Here is a 24,806-nt window from a genome sequence, read left to right as displayed (position 1 = left end):
CCATCCCCCATGGTTGTTGCTCATCCTAAATTAGCTGATGGGTCTTGATGCAGACTCACATCCCCAGACTGGAGGAGTAACTGGAACTTCTTTGGGATCAGATATTTGACCAAATCAGTTGCTTTACGAGTAGTTGGCCCATGACCCAAAAGATTTATGGAAAGCAATTGGATATTGAAATAATGAAACAGGTACTTACTCTCCCATTGCTCCAGGCCTTTGAAAGCTGTCTGATGTTTGGAATTTGTGAACATGAGGCCTCCAGACTATCTCCTGGCCAGACTCTGATGCTCTGGTACTTCTCTTAGGTCCTGTGACAGACACCATTCTATAGTGATTCCAGTGTCAGCCCTATGGCAGCAACCGTCCTGTCTTCTTCGAGGCTCAAAGCAGAATGGCCTCTCTCCTTTCATCCCCACCCAAAGCAAAACACGGGAACACGCAACCCCTTTATTCTTAGTTTTCTGACAGTTCTGCAGGAAACAGGGCCAGGGTACCTCTGATGCACTAGTTGCTTTCTGGAACATTCATATCTATCTCTGTGGCTCTGGGGTGACTAAGAGGACTCTGATCTGGCCAGCCTATATCTGAGGATGGTCAGGAATTGAATAGGCCAGTGGGGGCTTGAATGCAGAGCGAACGACTGGTTTCTCTCTTTTCCTCGTCACTTGTTGGCAAGGTCAATCACTTTTCCATCTTCTTCTGTAACGAAGTAAATTTTTGTGTGTGTCATAAATAAGTAATCACATTAATCTGTTTAGTGCCCAAGATCTGCCCTTATTTTTCCCTTCTCTGTGATACTTAAACCAGAGGAAAATGGTAGATGGCTGGCATGACAGCCCAGCCGAAGAATTTCCTAATTGATACCTTACATTTAACTTTAAGTACCTTTTTTTTTTTTTTTTTTTGCGGTACGCGGGCCTCTCACTGTTGCGGCCTCTCCCGTTGAGGAGCACAGGCTCCGGCCGGACGCGCAGGCTCAGCTGCCATGGCTCACGGGCCCAGCCGCTCCGCGGCATGTGGGATCCTCCCGGACCGGGGCACGAACCCGCGTCCCCTGCATCGGCAGGCGGACTCTCAACCGCTGCGCCACCAGGGGAGCCCTAAGTACCTTTTCATCAGTTTCAGAGCCCAGAACAAACAGGGATTATTCCTAGCATGGTAGAGAGGAATTATGAAGTCTCTCAATTCCTTTGCTGTTCGGTTTGTCAGTCACTTGAGGGCATAGAAGCTCCTCTCCTCTGACCTCAGCTGCAGGAGTTGGATGGGGTGTCACGCCAGTGATTTATTGACTATTGGAATATAAGGTTCGGGAAGCTCATCATCAAGGGACCAGATTTAGATCTAGAGACGTTTAAAAAATTGAAGCATGAACATCGTCTGAGAGATGGCATTTTTAAATTAATTTGCGTGTTCAGTGACCTGATTTGTCAAGCCAAATAAGTAAAACATTTGTGTGAAGTTTTTCCTTTGTGGATTTTGCTTTATTGACCAAGAAAGGCAGCGGAACTAGATGCCCAAGGAATTTGCTCATTGCAAGATTTTGCTTCGAGTCCAAGCTAGTACCTTCTGTTAGTTTTGGATGACTCAAAAAATGGCCACGGCATATCTGGCAACGTATAGATTATATTTGAGTAGATGAATCTCTCCCAGTTTGTCCAAAGGCACCTCTTAAGGCACATCTGTTGATGCCCCCAGTGTAAGAAGCATGGGCTGGGTGGATTTGCCTGGGATAGTGTCCCCTCTCCTGTCTTTCGAACTTGAGTTGTTTCTAGATGAGATCAGAAGACCTCAGAGATCTTTGGTCGGGGGAGGGTGGAGGAGTGGCGTGATTCAGAATATACATTAAGAGGGAGAGAGAAGAAGCCTATAGAGCAACAATAAAATCCACTTCTGTTCATCTTGTAATTTTCAAGAGGGTGGAGACCAAGCCTTTTGCCTTTTCTGCACCGAGGAATGGCATGTAGCACGTAAGAGGCCCTGGGTAAATACTGCATTAAGCACCAACAATTTTTTGTGTGTTGTCAAATTGGGCCAAAGGTTAGTTTGGGAGAAGTGAACCAATACTTTGATACAGAGTTGGAGAAAATTTTAGGACAGGGTTCCATTTCCAGATAATCTCTTGAGGTGGAATGGTTGAAGAAGTAAATGTACTCAATTTTTTAATCCTCGTGAACAAATCAAATGTAATTAATCAACAGGTCTGATCCTAAAGGAGAGATTCTGAAAGGTGAGATTGGGGAATTGAATGGCGCCAAGGAGACGGTCATTAGAATAAATAGGGAGATGGCCATTAAAATAAATGCCAGTCAGACCTGGGATGCCTCACTTATAAAGGCAAGCAGGTAGAATGTATAATAGAGAATGGGAACACTGGAAAGTTAAACAAACTTAATCTTCTAGGAAGGGCAACATCATTTCTGTAAGTGGAATCTGTGCTTGATTAATGACCTTGTGTTTTTCAAGGGACTAAACATACGTGGACAGAGGGAAACCAGTGAATGTGATCTATCTGGGCTTTCAAAAAGCTCTTCGTGGGATTGCACAGCAAGCCAAGGAAACTTAAAATAACTGGCATCACCACAGAATTGTGGGGCTATTCCATCCAATACTATGATTGGCTTTGAGGCAGGAAGCAAAGGGTTAGCGATAAGTAAGTCAAGCCTCTGTATAGCCACATTAACAGTGGCATTCTCTCCAAAATTAAGATGGAGACAAATTTTGCTTGAAACTCTAGTAAATGGCCTAAAAGAGGAAATGTACGTTGAAAACTTTACTTTTGGCAACAAAAATGGGACTGAATTCTAGGGTGTCTGCCCCAAGGGTGGCAGGCCCAAGTGTTAGGATACTAGATGATGGTGAAGAGGAGCTTTTTTGAGGGTTGGGGAAACTCAGCCTTGCAAAATGAGGGCTCTGCCTTTCCTCCATCTGCCTGCGCTAAGGTTGCATAACACTTTTATCTCATGCTATAAAAATTAACCCCTGTTCAACTGTGGCCCATGTCCATGGGAAGGGAGACTAATTAAATTAAGAGTCCTTAAATGCAAATCTGTATTAGAGTCAGCTGTAACTTACTGTGACCTTTAACAAGAATTTTGTGCAAGTGGGTTTTAATTAAGTACAGACTTTGAAAAAGTAACTTTTCTTTCCCCTTCGCCATTTCATTGATACCTGGCTAGAATTTTAAAGAATGGTTCTTGTGGCTTGAAATCTGTTGTTAGAGAATCATTTTTCTTTACGTGAGGCAGTGAACTTTGTTATCACTCAGGGTAAAGGCATCCTAAGTAGCCATTTGGAAAAATATCTGTGGGAGAATTCCTAATGAATGACTATGTTGTTATTTAGGTATATTTTTCCTAGAAAGTAGATTTATTAAAAACCTATTCTCACACTGTATTCTGGAGGGAGGAATTTTAGGTATGTCATGAAAGGGGGAGTAAAGAGAAGTTAAGGAGGGTTTTTATTTTTCTAGTTACCCAAGCTGAAAAAAGGCATAAAAAAAGAGAAAACAATGTTAAAAATGTTCGTGACCCACACGACCCGCGACACGCATATAAAACGAAAGGCATTAATTGATGTTTGTATTAGCGCCTCCCCACCCACCTACTGCATTTTCTCCTACACTTGGAATAGACTTGGTACCCAGCTGTTGACCCTTTCCAATCTTGCTGTGAAACCTAAATGGCTGTGGCGGGTTATCTTAGAATGGGGCTCCTCGGGGTTTCTTTAGAGATGATTAGGAGATAATCAGGAAAATCGCTCCCTGTTGGAAGTCTGGTGTTCGGTCAGACCCCTGGGAGAGGGGGACAGGAGTGTCTCCAGTGTTTTTCTGAGGATGCCTTCCTCCTCCACTTTCTCTGAGGTCTGATGTGGTTGCCCGCAGGAGACTGCTCACGGGATCATTGTAAGAGTGTACGCTAGGGGTGCAGAGAAAGGACAAGATGCTGGGGGCCAGCATCCCTCCCATCCCAGGAATCACCGTGACCCTCTGAGCCTGGTCTCTTCACTGTCTTAGAGATGGCCCTCATGAGGCTTCGCTCTACCAGTAATTAGGACGCTTGGCTTGGGTACATAGGTTCCAGAAAGAAGTACCGTTGGGCACCAAAGAAAAAAAAATGTCCTAGCCAGTGGTGTTTCCTCTCTAGGCTACATTTTATTTGTAGCTGAATTTGAAACAGGCATATTTGGAGTCGGGCATTCTGTTAAATGACGAGCTCAGTGGAGATCGTAAACTAGTGTTCGAGAGAAACTCTCAAATGATGCTACTCCAGGTATGTGTACCTGAATCACTGACAGGAAAGATCTTCATTATTTGTTAAATAAGTAACAGAGCTCCTTCTTTTCCTGCTTGCCCCTGTCGGGGGCCCCCGCCCCCAAGTCACCAACACATTTCCGGGAGCCTTTTATTAGCTTAGGTAGTATTTACTGGATCCTCAGAATTGTTGAAGAGATTGGGGTTAATCGCCAGTATTATTATTCCTGTTGAGTCCTGGACCTGGACGAAGTGGTTGGAAATGTGCAGAATAGATGCAGTTGCTCTACGTGCTCTAAAGTGATGGTAACATAAGGTCAGAGTATGCATTTCAGGTCATTCACTCAGTTTGGTTGATGTGCCTTTCTTCAGTGAACCTTTGGTACAGTTAAAATGGAGATTGAAGATTGTCAGATAAAAACTTTGGTTCATAATTTGCTTATCGGTATAAAGCAATAAAAAGCCCTGCTTGATTTCTATCTGAGGTGGATTTTAAAGCTGTTGCAAGCTCACTGAAATGAAGTGTGGGGTTTGAAAGTAGCAGCCCTAACTCTTCCAACTACACTTAAACGAAGTATTCTTAGAAAAATATAATAGAACTGATTTTTGAAATGTATGTGTTTCTGATTGGCCTTCTAGCCTACCTTGCAGGATTAGTGGACCTAAAAATAATCAGTAGCAAAGCCCTCCAGAGCTGTATTTCGGAAAGGTTTTGCAAAATGCTAACTGGCTGCATTTCTCCTACTGATTGGTAGGTGATCTCAAATCATACATCTCCATAATGACTGTAATTTATGTGCTTTATTATTACGGTTTAGGTCAAAAGGCTTCAGGCTTTGGATGTGCATAGCACATTACATGCAGTCATTTCACTGCTGTTTTGCAAGGGAGGAAGGATGGATTAATGTATACATTCCCTCATCCCCCTGGGATTATTAAAAACCTTTAGAGATTTTCTTTCTTTGTTCCCATGAAGCAGAGCATTGTATATTCCTCCTGGGGTTCTTAGATAGCTTGGAGGGGATGGAGTTATACAGCAACCTGCATTTTAGCTCATTTTGTGGCTACATGAATTTAGATCTAGAAAGTGAACAGAAACTATTTTGGTAACTCTTTAGACCAACGGCAAGGAATTGTTTTACCTTCAGAACAAATAAAAATTAGGAAAAGAGTAAAGTAGCAATCGAGGGATTAGGAAAATTACTGCAGCAAGTAATACTTTGATGTTGCTCCCCAATATTAGAATTACATCAAGTGTTTGATGTAATACTGATGAAAGCCCCCCCCCCCCACGTATTGATCCTTTTTACTTTGAAAACTGAAGCTTCGTTTTTTTTTTTTTGGCCGCGTTGGTTCTTCGTTGCTGCGTGGGCTTTCTCTAGTTGCGGCCAGCAGGGGCTTCTCATTGTGGTGGCTTCTCGTTGCAGAGTACGGGCTCTAGGCACTTGGGCTTCAGTAGTTGTGGCTCACGGGCTCAGAAGTTGTGGCTCTTGGGCTCTAGAGCGCAGGCTCAGTAGTTGTGGCACACGGGCTTAGTTGCTCCGGGGCATGTGGGGTCTTCCCAGACCAGGGCTTGAACCCATGTCCCCTGCATTGGCAGGCGGATTCTTAACCACTGCGCCACCAGGGAAATCCAAAGCTTGCTTTTTAAAAAAAAAGAAAAAATAAGATTTATCTTAGAAGGGTTAGATTTACAGAATTTGCGAGGATAGCCCAGAGCTTTCCTATACCCCAAACCCAGTTTCCCCTATTATTAACACCTTACATTTCTGTGGTACATTGTCACAATTGATAAACCAATATTGATGCGTTATTGTTAACTAAAGTCTATATCTTATTCCAATTTCCTTAGCTTTTTTTTTTTTACTAACAGTTTCATTGACGTATGATTCATATCCCAAACAATTCACCCATTTATAGTATACAGTGGCTTTTAATATACTCACAGAATTGTGCATTTATCACCAAAATCAATTTTAGAACAGTTTCATTATCCCAGAAAGAAAGCTCATACCTCTTAGCTGTAACCCCTCCCTTACTTCCCATCCCCCTGCCCACCACCCTCCCCTCGCAGCCCCAGGCAACCACTAATCCACCTTCTGTCTCTATAGATTGACCAAGGCTGGACATTTCATGTAAATGGTATCATACAATATGTGGACTTTTGTGAGTGGCTCCTTACTTAACATAGTATTTTCCAGATTTCACCATGTTGGAACACGTTTCAGAAGTTCATTCCTTCTTATGGCTGAATAACATTTCATTATTCAGATACACCTCATTTTGTTTATCCATCCATTGTTGGACATTTGGCTATTTTGAATAATGCTGCTGTGAACATTTGCATGTAAGTTTTTGTGTGATTTCCTTCATTTTCCCCTAATGTCTTTTTCTGTTCCAGGATCCCAGCCAGGGTACCACATAATGTCTCGTCATCATGTCTCCTTAGGCTCCCAAGGCTTTTCTTTTGAAGGCCCTTTAAATAAATGTTTGTACTTACTTGTCATCAGTTCCCCATCACTTATGCATGCCACTGAACTCCTAATTGATAATGCTGTCTTTTCTGGCTATCTTTATTCTCCTAAATTCTGCCTCCAATAAGAAATTTCCCTGAAGTAGCTGGAAGAAAGAAGGTGCTGCTCTCCTGGCCCCTCTGCCTCTCCTAGTACAAGTCATCAGAAAAGTCTCTTTCTGGAGAACTTCATTCAGTAGCTTATCAGTATAATAGATGCTCTTCATTTTTGTCTTGGTTTTGTAATTGCGCTGTATTCATAATGCTTCCTTCTTTACAAAGGGCTTCTTAAAGAGCCTACAGTGAATCATGTAGAGCTGGGACTCAAACCCGTATTTCTTGCTCCCCAGATCAGTCTTCTTCTCCCCAGACTACCGTTAGGCCTACAGAATAAAAGACACAGATAGTATCAAGTATTTGGAAGCTTTTTAAATTCACTTCTTTAAAACCCCTTGTCAAGAGCTAAGTATCCATAAACTTCACCAAGGAGGTAAAAGAATTATATGCTCAGAACTACAAAACATTAATAAACGCATCGAAGATGATTCAAAGAAATAGAAAGGTATCCCATGCTCTTGGATTGGAAGAATTATATTGTTAAAATGGCCATATATCCAAAGCAATCTACAGATTTAATGCAATCCCTATCAAATTACCCATGACATTTTCCATAGAACTAGAACAAATAATCCTAAAATTTATATGGAACCATAAAAGACCCAGAATTGCCAAAGCAATCCTGAGGAAAAAGAACAAAGCTGGAGGCATAACCCTACCAGACTTTAAACAATACTACAAAGCTACGGTAATCAAAACAGCATGGTGTTGGCACAAAAACAGACATGCAGATCAATGGAACAGAATAGAGAGCCCAGAAATAAACCCACACACCTATGGACAATTAATCTTCGACAAAGGAAGCAAGAATACACAATGGGGAAAATACATTCTCTTCAGCAAGTGGTGTTGGGAAAGTTGGACAACCACATGCAAATCAAAGCTAGAACACAGCCTCACACCATACACAAAAATAAACTCAAAATGATGAGACACCATAAAACTCCTAGAAGAGAACAGCAAAACATTGTCTGACATAAATCGTACCAATGTTCTCTTAGGTCAGTCTCCCACGGCAACAGAAATAAAAGCAAAAACAAACAAATGGGGCCTAATGACACTTAAAAGCTTTTGCACAGCAAAGGAAACCATAAACAGAATGAAAAGACTGGGAGATAATATTTGCAAATGATGCAACCAACAAAGGCTTAATTTCCAAAATATAAAAACAGGTCCTACAGTTTAATAACAAAAAACCAAACAACCCAGTTAAAAATAGGCGGAAAGACCTAAATAGACATTTCTCCAAAGAAGACATACAGATGGCCAGCAGGCACATGAAAAGCTGCTCATCATATCTAATTATTAGAGAAATGCAAATGAAAACTACAACGAGGTACCACCTCATACCAGTCAGAATGGCCATCATTAAAAAGTCTACAAATAATAAATGCTGGAGAGGGTGTGGAGAAAAGGGAACTCTCCTGCACTATTGGTGGGAATGTAAATTGGTGCAGCCACTATGGCAAACATTATGGAGGTGCCTCAGAGAACTAAAAATAGAGTTTCCATGTGATCCAGCAATCCCACACCTGGGCATATATCCAGAAAAAGACGAAAACTCTAATTCAAAAAGATACCTGCACCGCAGTGTTTTCATTGCAGCACTATTTACAATAGACAAGACATGGAAGAAATTCAAGTGTCCATCAACAGACGACTGGCTTAAGAAGATGTGGTGGATATAGATAATGGACTGTTACTCAGCCATTAAAAAGAATGAAATAATGCCATTTGCAGCAAACATGGATGGGCCTAGAGATTATCATACTAAGCGAAGTAAAGTAAGAAAGAGAAGGATAAATACTATATGATATCACTTATATGTAGAATCTAACAGATGACACAAATGAACCTATCTGTGAAACAAAAACAGACTCACAGATGTGGAGAACAAACTTGTGGTTGCCAAGGGGGAAGGAAGGATTGGGAGTTTGGGATTAGCAGATGCAAACTATTATATATAGAGAATGGATAAACAACAAGGTCCTACTCTATAGCACAGGGTACTATATATTCAATATCCTGTGATAAACCATAATGGAAAAGAATATGAAAAAAATATATATATGTGTGTGTGTGTATGTGTGTATATATATATATATATATATATATATATATATAAACTGAGTCACTGCTGTACAGCAGAAACTAAACACAACATTGTAAATCAACTCTACTTCAAGAAAATAAAATTTTAAAAAACACACACAAAAAAGGAGCTAAGTTTTCTCCAAATCCTTTTCTGCATGAAAGGCCATCGCAAAATCGAATCTCTTACATTGGCAGTTTTCCTAAGTGCTTTCCAGTCTGTTATTCTCAAATGTCCCTCACTGCAGCCCCCACCCTTAGGGTGCAGTTTGTGTGTCTCTTCTTTACCAAAGGCATTTGGTTGCATTTTTGGTAAAATGAGTTGGGCTATGGAGAATGCTTGCCGTCCACATTGTGCTGGTGCAGGCAGGGCTGGGTTTTCTGCATTGTCCCATAAAAATTTCTGGCTGCTGTTTCCTCCATTTAGGTCTCTGGAGGAGTAATCCTGAAGACATTTACTTTATCTCCTACAGGTATAGAAAGCTGACACCCTAGTGGTAACTACAAGTCTTCCTCTATCATCATCTCCCCCAAAATGTGTGAGAATCTGAGAGACATTTTCTTGGCTTCTACTTGGACTTCAAAATGAAGTTACAGATAAATTGGGAGATTGGGATTTACATATATACACTAATATGTATAAAATGGATAATTAATAAGAACCTGCTGTATAAAAAACCAAAGTACATGTATGCTTTAATAAACGTAAAATGTGGAAATATTACTGAAAAATATAAATTGGGGGTATAGTGGTGTATCAGGGAGCATCTTATTATAAAACACGTTAATAATGTCCCTTTACTCGTCTTTTACATGACAATGACAGAAAATGTCCTGTTATGTACAAAAGACATGAATCTGGATGTTATTTTAAATGCATCTTCAATAAAATATGAAACTAAGCTGAAAAAAAATGAAGTTACAGTTAGAAGTAGTTACGTTGATAGTAAATAGGCTGGCCTGAGAATGTAACCACCATTTATAACATTTTCTATGGGCAGGTGGGTTATGAGTAACTGGAAATAAATGGACATTATCTGCACCCCATCTGTACATCACAGCCAGCCTTTGGTGAGAGGAAGAAATGAAATAAAATGAGAAAGCACAGTTCTACAGATTGCCCGCCGCAGAGCCCTGTTAAAGGATGGACTAGATTCCTCATAGTCAATGCCTGCTTCTTTAACTATTGAGTTGAAGTGCTTCAAAAACAAAAGGAACCAATCCACACACTCAGCAGGATTGAGTAGTAATTTATTGTGATTGTCTTTGTTCAGCTTTGAAAAACGAAGGCATTGATATTAAGACTAAAGGGAAATTACACAGAGCTGGTGTGACTGAAGAAAGTTTGGCTCTTTCGAGTGATTTTTTTGTTTTTAATGCCACAGAGTTAAGCTTTAAAAGCACGCTTCATTGACTCTCATCCAAGCCTCCGAGGACAAGGCTAAGGGACCTTTTTTCTTTTGAGGGCCACTGACCCACAAAGAAAAACCCTAATCGAGGGCCATGTACAAAAAGCAACTTAATTTAGGTGCTTTCTTAGAAATCCATAAAGCCTTCAATTCACCTGCTTTTAAAATTAAGAACAGGGAACTCTCAACAAGTATAACAAACAAAAAAGTCCTTCGGTTTCACATTATGTGCAGTTAGAAGAGGTGGAGTGTGGTGAGAGAGAACAGGATGAGCAGAGTGAAAAGAGAGTGGAAAGCAGACGGAAGAGGGCCATGGAGAAGAACACGGAAGGTCCCGGAAGCAGGAGGTTGAGTTAGCGAAATAGAGGAGGCAAATGATGGTTGTAGATCAGCCCACTGTTGACTCAAACCATTGGATGAACTTCGATTCCCGGTTCTTCTGTGGCTCTAATGCTTCAGCCTTTCAAACTAGAATTCTTCAGGAAGGGTATGTATCAGAATCCTCTAGGGCCACCTCGCCCCCCTTTTTTAAATGCATGAGCTCACCGCTTCCCCTGCAGTGGCTGTCATCTTCCTGTCCCACATTGGATCCTGTCGTCCCTGTGCTCAACGCTTTCAGCCTAAAGAACAAGTTATGACATCCTTCTTAAATAAGAAGTATACAGGATCACCAGGTTGAGAGGTGATCTGCAGAGAAAAAAAAGCATGTCTCATTCAGACACAGCATTTTAGAAGCAGTCTCCAACAGGCAAAATGGAATGTCTTCCCATTGATATGTATGCCCTGGCTTTTAATCATAGAAATCATTTTTGGTGTTACAGTAGAAATATTCAGGTTTTAAAAATCAAATGAGTTGCTCCAGTTCTTAGTACAGTGCAGAGCTGTAGTTTCATTTTCAGATGCACTTGTCCCCTTTTCCTTCCTAGTAACTTCTCATCAGCGGAAACTGGTTATGGCACTGAATCCCCACTGGCCCATGTGTGGCTTGGGATTTAATTCATAAGTGTGTCTTGGACAGGGCCTTCGGCAAGAATGCCAGATTACATTTTCAAGGAATGCTTTTTAGAAACACAGACAGAATACGTGGTGTATGCAAGGCTCAAATGGGCAAAAGTGGCCCGTTGGTGTGGCTTGTTTGCACTCAGGGGAAGGTGACTTTGCCAGCAGAAACATTACCCAGGTATCTACCCCGTTGTCACCCTTTGCACAAGGCAAGCCTTTACCATTAGACAGAGTCTTCCTGTAAAGATCTTATCTGTAACATGGAAGTGGACTCTTTTTCCTTAGTTTTTGCCAAAACAAATAAATGTGCTTCAGTGTTCAGATATCAGCAGGTCTCCCGAAGGTCCTGCTGAGGGCCCCTGGTGGGTAGGTGGTGGGTGGAGTGCACGGGCCTTTTGTTTAGCTGCTGGCTAGTTCAGTCGGTCACCAGTAAAACTTTAATTGCTGTGACCCATTTCTGAAGGGTGTTTGTTCAGTGCCCAAAATTTAAAACTCTCAACATCTAGCACCTTCTTATATGTAGAAAAGTATTCTTTCCTTTTGTCTCTTCGAATTTTCTGGCTTTAGGTTCTGTGTGTGTGTCTGTGCGTATGTGCATTGGAGGTGCAAAGAAGGGTGCTTTTTTCCTTGGTCATAGATGCCTATTTTGATAAGATCCAATGAATGACCCTTTCGTTTATTGTATGTGTGAACCATGTTAAGATTAGGTGAATATAGATTTGCTTCCAGACTCTGAACTGTTTTGCCTTGGAAATTCAGTGCATTACCACAATCGAATCTTTGCAGGGGCTTGAAAACCAGCCTGTGATTAATTTTAGCCTGTGAAAATCTTAAAAAAGTAGCTGCTCGGGCTTCCCTGGTGGCGCAGTGGTTGAGAGTCCACCTGCCGATGCAGGGGACACGGGTTCGTGCCCTGGTCCAGGAAGATCCCACATGCCGCAGAGCGGCTAGGCCCATAAGCCATGGCCGCTGAGCCAGCATGTCCGGAGCCTGTGCTCCGCAACGAGAGAGGCCACGACAGTGAGAGGCCCACATAACGCAAAAAAAAAAAAAAAAAAAAAAGTAGCTGCTCTCTTATTATAATTCATGTACCTAGTTCTGTATGTCCTAAGTTCTCATTGTGAGCATTTCAGTTAATTTTCTTCGTGGTGTGTGAGAGTGATATGGACTCTTTAATACAGCTACATCAAGTACTGTACTAGTTGGGGGTCCTTTGTATTACTTTATGTATTAAGATTGTGTTTGGGGAGATCCTCAACCCTGAAACCAGGAGACACCTGGATATCTCTTTGTTCATTAGGTGTCCCAGTACCAAAGGCCTGTTGTGAACGTGTTAATCCAGTCAAGAGGCAGTTTTGGTTTTGGTTGTAACAAGGTGTTTCCAGAAAACTAAGCTTCTTCCACTAATGAGATCTAAGATGTCCGGCAACCTCACAGCTCTAAACTCCTTCACATTCTTCCCTGTGCCTCCCCCCACCCCCACCGCCTTTGTTAGAATTATCGGTTGACCAAGGGTTTCAAAAATGCCAAATGAAGCATTGAGCAGTTTCTGGATGAGGAAGTTATTTGAAGAATGTTTCCCTTCTCCCCTTCTTTAAAAGTCCTTTAATGCTGCATAGCCATTTTTGTCTGGCAATAACACTCTCCCTACTTTTGAATTGCCAGGAAGGAAGAACGATCAGGAATATATCTGATTATGTAATTTTTTGCATCTGTGCAGTTGACGGTACGAGTGTTCGTCAAATAAATTGCCAACACCATGTTATTTGAAATCCACCCCCTCCGCAAAACTACTTTGGTATCTGTCCGAAGTGAAGGCTTATTTCCTCTAAGCGCCCACAGCCAAGAAGCAGCGATGGCCGTCGGCTCCTGGCCCAGTCCATGTCCATGATTAGTGTTGTTAAAAAGATTTTGTTCTTCATTCCTCCTCCCTTGATTTATTATACACACTTACCATTGATAGGTTCATATGTCTTCGGTATACGCCTTCCTGAGTTCCTGAGACCTTAGGTCTTTTCAGACCCCTTTTGTCTGTCATGGAACATGAACTGCAATAATAGAAGGAACAGTGAAGGTGAATTGGTATTGTATTGGTGTGACTAACGTGATAGTACCTGGTGGGGTTAGTTTTGAGTGACGCCGTATCTCTTGGTCATTATGAGGGACAGGCGTGGTCTGTTCAAAGCACAATTTTTGGTCTTTGACAGAGGAGGAACAGGGCAGAAGCTCTCCAAACTCTCAGGTCCAAACCACAAACAGAATGCCGTTGGTGTAGGGGAGGCAGATGGTCTGCATGTCTTTGACGTTTTCTTGGCCCTTGGGGCTACCTAAAGGCGACATTTACTGGAAGCCATTCATCTGTATTTGGACAAGTGGCTACACCGCACACGATCATAAAGGTCAATATTATAGTGTCTAACATCTGTACAGAAGATGCTGGACAAGAAAATCTTAAAACCAAGAATCATTTAACGTCCCCCTTTGTGACTTACCATCAACTCAAATCCCAGCGTGGACTCCATTCTTTTCTCTTGGCTGACAGCTCCTTGAAATGCACTTATCCCTTTGCTTTGTTCGCCACATCAATTGCTTATATATTTGCTCAGCTTTTGGTTGTTGTCACATATTTTACAAATCATTCTTCATTAACGGTACCCTCTCTTGTAGTGTAAACTCTCAAAGCTAGAAAAACTATGTCTCATTTGCATGACTTGCACAGTATGTAGCATAAAATCTCGAAGAATTTATGCGAGCCTTCCGTTCATATTGAATGATACTCTCTTTACTGGCCACACCGATTTTTCCTGTATGATAACAATCTTCCTGATTGGAAAGTTCTTTTGCCTTTTGGAGATGGCTTCACTGTCTTCTTTTTCCGAGAAGGAAATCAATATTTTCAGTATAATGAAACTTTTTAGATAACGCATAATGCCCGGGCCTTTGCAGGAACATCACGGAGAGAAATGAAGCCAAGCGTGTGCACCTAAATCAGACTCTTCCGTTTTGGACTTGATGAATGATGACGGAGATTGATTGTCCTACATTTTATCTTCCAGGTGATCATTTGAAGATTTGTCCCCAGGGTTATACCTGCTGCTCCCAAGAGATGGAGGAGAAGTACAGCCTGCAAAGTAAGGATGATTTCAAAAGCGTGGTCAGTGAGCAGTGCAATCATTTGCAAGCTGTCTTTGCGTCCCGTTACAAGAAGTTTGATGGTATGTATTGGAACTTTGGTCTACGTAAGTGTAGATATTTGCTTTGTTCTTGAATTCTTTTTTTTTCTTTTTGCCATGCGGCTAGCAGGATCTTAGTTCCCTGACCAGAGATTGAACCTGGGCCACAGCAGTGAAAGCGCTGAGTCCTAACCACTGGACCGCCAGGGAACTCCCTTGAATTCATCTTACACCTTTTAGTCAAGTCAGATCTACGAGCTGCCAGTGAAGTTCGTACAGTTGCTTTTCCCAAGTGCCTTTCTTCTCTCAGTGTTCAAGTTTTCTCCCAAGAGGCTCTCCTGGCTGGACCCCAGGGGCAAGTTAGCCTTACAGCTTTATTGTAGAATCCTTCCAGATACACTAGAATCTGTACGGTATGGTAGCCATTATGGAAATATGGTCACAAGGAGCCAAAAAAGAGATTAAAGTAGTTTAATTTAAATGCTTTCATTTATTTTCTTGGGTGAACACACAATAGTGTTGTTGACACAAGTCACTAAAGAAAAATCTTCCTAATAAAAAGCAGGCATCTGAAAACTTAGTCAAAATAACCACAGAGATTCTGCAGATGCTGGACTTCAAATTAAATTTCAAAATGGATCCCTCAAAGCCAACTAGAATTCCTAGAAGCCCTGTAGAACACAGGATTAATGCTCGTGCAGTGGTGACCACGCGGCAGTGACCCAGAGGTAGCTGCTGGGCTCCAGTCTTCATTAAGTTCAGCACCATTCCTGGCCTCATTTTAGCCGAAGCTTTGGTCAATCCACGTTAGAGCCACAAGAAAACCTATTTCAGTCCCCCGTGCCAAACACAGATTTTCACATGCACACTTTCTTTTCAGAGTGAAGAAATAGACAATCTGAGCCAGAAGAGAGGCACTTCAATCGTATCTGAAGCAATGTAATAGATGACAGACTTTCAAAATGAAAGTATGGGGTCCAAACACCTCAGGATTCCTTTCTCTGGTGCTGTTCACTCAGTTTGCAGGTCGTTATGAAGTAGATTTAATTTTAATAGGAATGATTTCCTTTGTACCTGTTGTAAAGGCCATTCTAATTACATAGTACCTTTGAAGCATGCTTTTCCTGACATTCTGTGGTGAAGAAGTACAAGGCAAATTTTTGAGACGCGAAATGTCTTTGAGCATTTCTGCAAAGGGCTCATTACCATGGTGAGAAGTGGGATTAAATTAGATTTGATCTAGCTGATAAGGCAGCTCCCAGCTAAAGAACAGGTTGTATTTCAAATGTTGCCTTTGAGATTCGTTATTTGAAACTGATTTAATAAGTGTTAGTCGGTTCCCAGGCTGGACGACAAAAGCATATTTATATATATATGTATTTTATAAATTTATTTATTTTTATTATTTTATTTTTGGCTGCGTTGGGTCTTCGTTGCTGCGCGCGGGCTTTTCTCTGCTTGCGGCGAGAGGAGGCTACCTACTCTTTGTTGCGGTGCACGGGCTTCTTGCAGTGGCTTCTCTTGTTGTGGAACACGGGCTCTAGGCGCACGGGCTTCAGTAGTTGTGGCACGTGGGCTCAGTAGTTGTGGCTCGCGGGCTCTAGAGTGCAGGCTCAGTAGTTGTGGCATGCGGGCTTAGTTGCTCCGCGGCATGTGGGATCTTCCCGGACCAGGGATCGAACCCGTGTCCCCTGCATTGGCAGGTGGATTCTTAACCACTGTGCCACCAGGGAAGCCCCGACAAAAGCATATTTAATTTGTAATGTAGTTGAACTAAAATTTTCCAGGTAGTGTACCATTTATTGTGCCCATTTCCCCCAATGCTTTGTATGTGGAGTTGTGTTTAGTCTTTATCTCCTTTCCCTGGATGGATGGAAATAATTTATGTATCCATATATCCTGTTTATTATTCTATAATCCCCAATGCACAGGCTGTTAAGTATGTTAACACCACGTGAAGATGAGTGTTATTGGCAAAAGACATCTTAGACCATCTCTGTCTCTTGGTCACTAAGTTATCAGTATGATTATTGAAAAGAATGGTATTCTCTTGACTATGGTGTTTGTCATTCAAGACAGTAACTGAAGCAATTCCTTTTCCTTTGAGGAGAAAACTTAGAGAGATAATCAGACAGTCATCTTTGAAAACTTGAGATGCTGATATTTAAAAATTACCACTTGGGGGTTTAATAATGGGACTTGGAAGGGAAAATTCCTGCTCTTTAGAAATGGCTAGCGTGTCAGTAGCAAGATACAGTGGAGATGAGGCAGCTTCCAACTTCCAAGGTCACTGCCTCCAAATCACCCCGTTTCTTCTTGGACGTGTCTCCTCCGGGTGTGGAGTGCACAGACATTTAGTGATTTCTCTTCCCAGTGGGTCTGGTAGTTTCACTATTCTTTCCCCTTCCCACTCCCCATGGTTTTATAGCATCACTCATGTGATTCCAGTGTGTACTTTTTAAAAAGCCACACAGAAATTTTATCAGTAAGTATTAACATGTTTTTTTAAAAAAGGACAGAAAGGGGCTTCCCTGTTGTTGCAGTGCTTAAGAACCTGCCTGCCAATGCAGGGGACACGGGTTCGAGCCCTGGTCCGGGAAGATCGCACATGCTGCAGAGCAACTGAGCCCGTGCGCCACAGCTACTGAAGCTCGTGCGCCTAGAGCCTGTGCTCCGCTGCAAGAGAAGCCACTGCAATGAGAAGCCCGCACACCACAACCAAGAGTAGCCCCCAATCGCCACAACTAGAGAAAGCCCGCGTGCAGCAAAGAAGACCCAGTGCAGCCAAAAAATAAAATTAAAAAAAAGGGGGGGGCTTCCCTGGTGGCGCAGTGGTTGAGAGTCCGCCTGCCGATGCAGGGGACACGGGTTCGTGCCCCGGTCCGGGAAGATCCCACATGCCGCGGAGCGGCTGGGCCCATGAGCCATGGCCGCTGAGCCTGCGCGTCCGGAGCCTGTGCTCTGCAACGGGAGAGGCCACAACAGTGAGAGGCCCGCGTACCGAGAGAGAAAAAAAAAAAAGGACAGAAAAAGTTTGTCTTGCCCTTCCCTAGCAGCCTTCACCTCCAATAAATGTGTTTAACGCTGTTTCTTTATCAGTTTCAAAACTGCCCATGAAAAATGATGATGAAACCCCAGTTTGTTTCTTCTGACTTCAAATTAGACTATGGCACAGACAATAAAGGTAGGGAGCATAGATTTAAATTTTTTTGAAGGAGTTGTAGCCTCAATGTGTTTGGCCTGGAGATCAGAACAGAGCTGGGATACTTTGCATATTTCCTCCAAGCTAGGCTTTCTGAGACAATTAACTGCTTTTATATGGTGAAATCTCAGTTGATTGGTATCCAACAAACCGTAATCCTCAAGTGGGTGCTGCATTTATTGATTGATTTTTTTTTTACATCTTTATTGGAGTATAATCGCTTCACAATGGTGTGTTAGTTTCTGCTTTACAACAAAGCAAATCAGTTATACATATACATATGTTCCTATATCTCTTCCCTCTTGCGTCTCCCTCCCTCGCACCCTCCCTATCCCACCCCTCCAGGCGGTCACAAAGCAACGAGCTGATCTCCCTGTGCTATGCGGCTGCTTCCCACTAGCTATCTACCTTACATTTGGTAGTGTATATATGTCCATGCCTCTCTCGCTCGCTTTGTCACAGCTTACCCTTCCCCCTCCCCATATCCTCAAGTCCATTTCTAAGGTTGGCAATTATGACCTGCCAATACTCCACAAGGCCTAAAGACGATGTTGAGTGAAATTGTGTAGGGGCTATGGTGACTCTTAGAAATTCAAGAGTAGAGTGCTTTGGTCAAAGAATTGTCTAAGCTTTTATAAAAGTCAAACCCTGGGTTACTGATGTGAATGGAAGGGAGGAAGTTTGTCAGAGTAACAAGATGGCGACTGGAGAACCAAAATGGGGCAGCAAGGTGGCATAAGGAAGGCTGGGGATAAGTACTGAGGAAATAGCAAAGGACACGTGGGAACATAGGAGGTCAAAGTACTTCAGAGGAGCATCTTTTGCCATCTCCAAGCTTACAGTATAACTTTTTTTTTTTTTTTTTTGTGGTACGCGGGCCTCTAACCACTGTGGCCTCTCCCGTTGCGGAGCACAGGCTCCGGACGCGCAGGCTCAGCGGCCATGGCTCACGGGCCCAGCCGCTCCGCGGCATGTGGGATCTCCCCAGACCGGGGCATGAACCCGTGTCCCCTGCATCGCCAGGCGGACTCTCAACCACCGTGCCACCAGGGAGGCCCTACAGTATAACGTTGAAGTGGTGATCCTGAGCTCAGGCAACTTCATCTGTCATCAAAACTTCAGTCATGTTTATGAGATACCACTTCTTTCTAAGGCAGGAACAAGGTTTTTTTTTTTTATATTTTTTTAAATAAACTTTCAAATAAAAATAAGGTTTCGAGGCTTTTAGGGAATTAGCCTTCTTTTACCAGAAAGCATCCCATTATCATTCTGCCTCCATGAGCTCTGGTCAGTCTGAGGGCTAGCGTTGGCATTTTGGAGTCAGTCCTCTTATCTCTAAGGTCCTTTTTTGTTCTACACATGTAATTTTCTATTGTTTGTACCTCTAAAGAGACTATACCGTGTATAAACCAGTTTTTAAGTTGTAAACTCTGTGCACGTGTGTGTGTTTTCAGACCTGGCTGAAGTACAGAAGAACTTCCTTAGGCAGCACCTCCCCCCTCCCAGTTCTCAGATTTCCCATATTTTAAACCTGCGCCTCTGAGTTTAAGGACTCACCTCTTTATTTTCTTACACGTTAATCTTCTTCATCTAATCTTTGACTTAGAATATTCAATATCAGAAATCGACTATCCTGGGCGAGAGACATAGAGTCAGAAAACTTTAATGACAGAGCTAGCTGCTCCCCCTGTTGGCCAGTTTTGGGAATTTTTCTTTTTTTTGAAGTAGAACTGCTAATTAACATAGCTGAATCGGTTGTCTCATGAATATGCTAATCAGATCCTCCGTTCAGGGGACTTTGAAAGAATTGCTTGGCAAAAGGAATAGAAATAATAGAAGTGCGGCATAATCCGTGTTTGGGGACCACAACATAAAAACCCGCCCCCAAATGTCGCATTTTGTGAGAGACTAGTTGTTTTTCAAAGAATCAGAGCGAAATCAAACAACCCAAATAGATTAAGATTAGAGCTGCCATGTTAAATATATTTCAGAATTACATAGTAAAAATGATGTTAACAACTACAAAGATAGATTATTGCTTGCAAACTCCCCGAATCAAATTATTTGCTAGGTGTTTTTGCATGGTGTAAAAGAAATTTTCAGAAAATAGTGACGTTGTCTGATGCTAGCCCATTGGGAATACTACTTTCATTTGCCATTGTAGGAGCAAATGTAGCAACTTTGCCCAGGAGGCAGAGCCCTCCCGGTTGTCAGCCTGTTTCTGCTGTGAACCCACTGCGACCTGGGGCAATTAACTGGTCTCAGTTTTCCCATCCATAAAATCAAGGGGTTGAGCTGGATGCTCTCTAAAGACCCTTTCAATTCTACAAATTCTGTGAATCTTCTCAACATGTGACTAGACCAGCTGCTTCAGTGAAAGGTCTTACAAGATGTTAATTAGGCGTCTGCATGGTCCCCTCTATTTTCCTCCTATCATTTCTTAACCCTCCGCTACTTTCACTGGGTCTTTGAAAACCCTCCCATGAGCCTTGAAGCTTGTTAACTCGAATAATAGTAGAAATGTTCTGAATTAGCTTAAAACGCACATAAAAGAAATAATTGTCCCATCTATCTGAAGAGTGCTTCATGTCCTGCTTTTGTGAAATGATAGAAAACAAGGGGGCTGGAGAGCTTAGGGGAAAGGGTGGCCACTCTTCATATTGAGCCAAATTTCTGTTTTAATCAGTGACTAAAAGTTTTCCATGGTTCATCCTGGCCATTACCTCATTAGGCCAGTAGGCTCAGCAGTGTCGGAGACGCAGCAAGTTGAAGGCATTTGAATTCCCATGCCCATGAAAGACAAATATAGCCAACTAAGCTTCATGGCTTTTGGCTAAGCTGAAGTTTTTGGAATTTTCCTGACCTCCTGACTGCAAGTATTTTTCAACTGCACGGTTTTCTTATTGTCCTTTGCACGGCCATACTGACTTCGTACAGACCTCCCGGGTCTTTAGTTTAAGTCTTCGACATCCTCAAGATAAATGTGTCATAGAAATGTGTGACGTACATACAACATACGGCTGTTTTTTAATCCTTACCTCAGATTTCATTCATTAAGATGTCTTTTTAAAACTTGTTGCTTTTTTAAATCTCTGCTGTAGTGCGGCAATCAGGGTGCGTAGCCACGAAAGTACAGAAAAAGACATGAGGCCTCTGACCTTCCTGCAAACGCAGTGTTCCTTCCAGATCATACTATGGGTGTTTGATTTGGTTGGAAAGCACTGCTACTCTGTGCTTTACAATTCTATTTTTCTTCTTTTTTTTTTTCTTTCCATGCAAAAGAGACTAAAACACTGGGTAATTTTGCTAATTCTTTGATAATCTCTGTGAAACGCGATGAGAAGGAGCCGCTGCCAGCTTACTGGAATCAAATCAAGAGCTCAGATAAAACACACACTTTTCTGTATTGACAAAGGTTTTCTGCCTTTTGAGTTGTTATCTCAGGTGTGGCCAGTTGTGGCTCTAGCATTGGCCGTCTCATTGAAAATGCTTGTGCAGCTTCCAGGGAGCCCCGAGCACACTCTCTTTGGGCCTCTGCTATTAGCTGTGGCTTCTTAAAGAAGGCGTGGTGTCAGCAAGAAGCAGCCGATCTGTTTGGAGGCGAGTAAATAAATACACAGAAGAGCTTCAGCCGAATTGCTTTTATCTATTTTTTGGTTCATTGTACTTTGAGCCTGGGAGTTGAGAGCCTTGTTGATCATCTCTGCTCACCCTTTTTCCATGCGTCTGTCTGTCCCAGCAAAGAAAAGGGCTTATTTGATCTAGCAGTGACTCTGACTGAGAGAATTCCCAAGCCAGTCAGGCCTTTCTTGTTCATTGTCCTGGCCCATCTCTATTGCGCGCAAAGCACGTGGTCTCTCTCTCTCTCTTTCTCTCCCTCCCCTCCCCTCCCCCTCCCCGCATTCCCTCAAGAATCTGAAGCTCTTCACAATAGAGAAGACTGGAGCAGGGAATGCTACATGGGCATACCTTTTCTGGAGGTCAGTTTGGCAGTGTACCAGAGGTTTCAAATAGCTTCATTCATACCCTTTGACTCAGTAACTGTACTTCTAGGTTTTGATCTCAAGGAAAGAAAGATCTGCATACAGATTTATGTACAAGAATGTTCATCACAGTATTACTTGGAATAATGAAAAATAGGAAATTATCCTAAATGTCCCATAATGATTACATTATGATCAGTTCGTATGGTGTCACAGTATGCAGTTGTTAAAACTGATGTTTCCGAAGGTTTTTTAATCGCATCGGAACTGCTAACCATACAGTGTTCCATGAGAACAGGGTATAAATACAGGATGACCTCAAGCATGTGACAATACATACCTTCATAGAAAAAGCAGGAAAGAAATTCAATAAACCATTGTTGTTCTCTTAATGGTGGGATTATGGGAATTTTTGTTTTTTCATACCTTGCCATATTTTTCAAATTGCCGCAATTTGAAAGGAATACTTTATAGGAAAAAACGGTATTTTTAAACGAAAAATGTAAACTGCTTTGGTGGTGTTTTGCCATGTTTGGGTTTTTTTTTTTTTTCAGTATTACAGTGCTCACTGTAGACAGTTTGGAAGAAGCAGAAAAACATGTGTCGAAGACTCCAGCATTTAAGTCGGATGAATAGAATAAAGGGAAATAAGTCATTTTTGAAAGCATGAGATAGATTACTTTTCCTATTAGATTACTTTTCCTATTGTGTCGCTGCAAAATTGGGGTGAAGTAAATTGAGAAACATTGCAAAAAACCACACCAATTCCCTAACACCCATCCAACACCACTGTACGCACCTCGTCTTTCTTTGGTCAGTTAGACAACGTATATACATACATACAAATCAGAATCATCGCCGATTGTGCTATTTTGCGTCCTGAGTTTTCTCTTGATATTAGATCATGAGCAGATAGACTGTATTATGAGGTTTGTGTATGAGGTCATATAATAGGTCCACGTGGAGGTTAGTATATGGAGCACTTGGAACACTGCTTCAGCCTTGGAGCATTCTTTTCTTCTTCTTCTGTTTTTTTTGGCTGACCACGCAGCGTTTGGGATCTTAGTTCCCAGATTAGGGATAGAACCCATGCCCCCTGAGGTGGAAGCGTGGAGTCTGAACCACTGGACCACCAGGAAAGTCCCCTCAGAGCTTTCTTAAACATGCCCTCATGAGCCCTTCTCAGTGAGAAGGAATCCGGCTGTGCTAAAGAGACTTGGCTAGCTGGTGCTGGGAGTACCATTGCTAGAAATGGAATGTGGTCCAGGGGAAGGGACCTTACCGTACTGACTGTGTGTCCCTGGCCAAGTTAGCCCGGAGAGAGAATTAGCATTCAAAATGCATTAACTACTAAAAGTAACCTTGGGAAGAAAGGGCTGCTCCTACAGTGGCAGGGTCCTCCAGCCCCCTTTCATATGCTAACAGCCCCTAATAAGGGCCTCAGCTGGCAATGGCCTTCTCCTCCTAGGAGAAGACCATTGTTGAGCTACAGCTGTTGATTGTTAGTCAAGTACCCATGCTTTTAGTACACCGTGCCCTCCCTAGCAGGCACTCCTGAGGAAAGTGCCTGTTAGAAACTTAACACAGACTTGACCAAAAAAAGCAAGACAGAGGAGGAGATAGTCTTTGGTTTCAGTCAGTAAAATTCTTGCTTAATTTCCTTTTTTTCCCCCCTTCCATTTGTAGGCGCTTATGTTAGCTGTTCTTCATCAAGTACTTGATTTTGGGTGAAAGAATGGATGGCTATAACTCTGATTTTTCTTAACAGTGTGAGAAGTATGATTTGTAGCATGTACCAGGAGAGTTCTTTCTTAGGAATTTTGTGGATGTGGTAACTTACTGTTTGCACGCCACACCAGGGCTGTGAAATACAGCCTTTACATTAAAGAGGAAATTAATCCTTATATGTAAAAGGCAGCTTCCTAATAATATAAATACAAGGGGGTAATTTATAGCACCAAGCAAATGGATTGAATAGAAAGGGCTTCCAGTCTCTTCAGATCACAGGTTAATTCTAGAATGCATCCTAGCACATTAATCAATAGCCAATCGATTGTTTATAAAGTAGTAGCTAATGGCATTTAATAGCAGAACTGAGGGTCTTTTGATCTGTTTCAAGAATTTTGAATGTTTATTTGATGCAAGACAAGTGGCGGGGGGATAGAGGTTCCAGAAGTACGTGATGTTCTTCTTTTTGTAAAAGACAGGATATTTACATAGAAAACTTTTATATGGAAAGGTTTTGCCTTTTCTCTCTAGTAGTTTTTCCCATGTTAAATTGGTACTACTGACATTAAGAATAATCAGATGCTAGAGCCGGAAAACACTCCCAATCTCCCAGTCTCCTAGCTCAACCGTTGCATTGAGGTGCTTCTGGTACGATGCAGATGAAATATACATGGGGAGGGTGGGGCATTGACCTGCGGCTTAATTCTCCGTTTTCCTTTCCCTGATTCTTTGCCTCGATCTTTTTGTATATACGCGTGCTATGCATGATACTCTGTGTTGTAATATCATGTAAAATCTCTTCCCTGGATTTCTTCATCCCGTGTTTTTCACTCAGGAGTTGCTCCACCCTCGTAGATGTCTGGGATGTTTCACAGAATTGGAAGCTAGAGCCATTAAGCATTTCCTTTGGCTGAATTGTTCCCAGTTTTCTAAGGCCTTGGGTCTTCTTAACCATTCTCCAGCAGCTTTGGCTTAATTTATATCCCCCCCAGATGGCTAATATTTGACTCTGCCAAGAAAGATAAAAACCAGCCTTGAAAGGTTTTTTTTTCTTTTTCAATAATTGTAGATATAAAGAAACTCTGAAGGTGACAGTAACATTATTTCACATATTATGAATAGTGTCCACTCACTGAGCAGCTATTGTGTGCTAGCCATTTATCCATATGAGGTGAGCAGTAATAGCCCCATTTTATGGAAGAAGAAGCAACAGAGGCTCAGAGTTTAGATCTTCTGTCCCGTCAAGGTCACACAGCTCATAAATGAGAGGGCCCATGCTTTTCCTACTGTGTCGTACTGCTTTAGATCCTAGCACATTAAAGTGTTTATTTCCATTC

At 42.1% G+C, this 24,806-nt stretch overlaps 1 protein-coding gene across 1 annotated transcript in view; it reads left to right on the top strand.

Annotated features, from left to right (window-relative positions):
* Positions 1-24,806, top strand: part of GPC4 (glypican 4) — a gene marked incomplete at its 5' end in the record, with an annotated part of 114,837 nt that overhangs the window by 57,245 nt on the left and 32,786 nt on the right. The window contains one exon of the mRNA XM_082865358.1: positions 14,440-14,598. Within this exon, the coding sequence (XP_082721484.1) occupies positions 14,440-14,598 (159 nt within the window). The remainder of the gene's footprint in view (positions 1-14,439; positions 14,599-24,806) is intronic.

This window comes from Leucopleurus acutus (assembly GCF_964270905.1).
Source record: "Leucopleurus acutus genome assembly, chromosome: X".
Lineage (NCBI taxonomy): Eukaryota > Metazoa > Chordata > Mammalia > Artiodactyla > Delphinidae > Leucopleurus > Leucopleurus acutus.
Note: the sequence above shows the minus strand (reverse complement) of the source record. Positions and strands in the feature narration are given on the sequence as shown.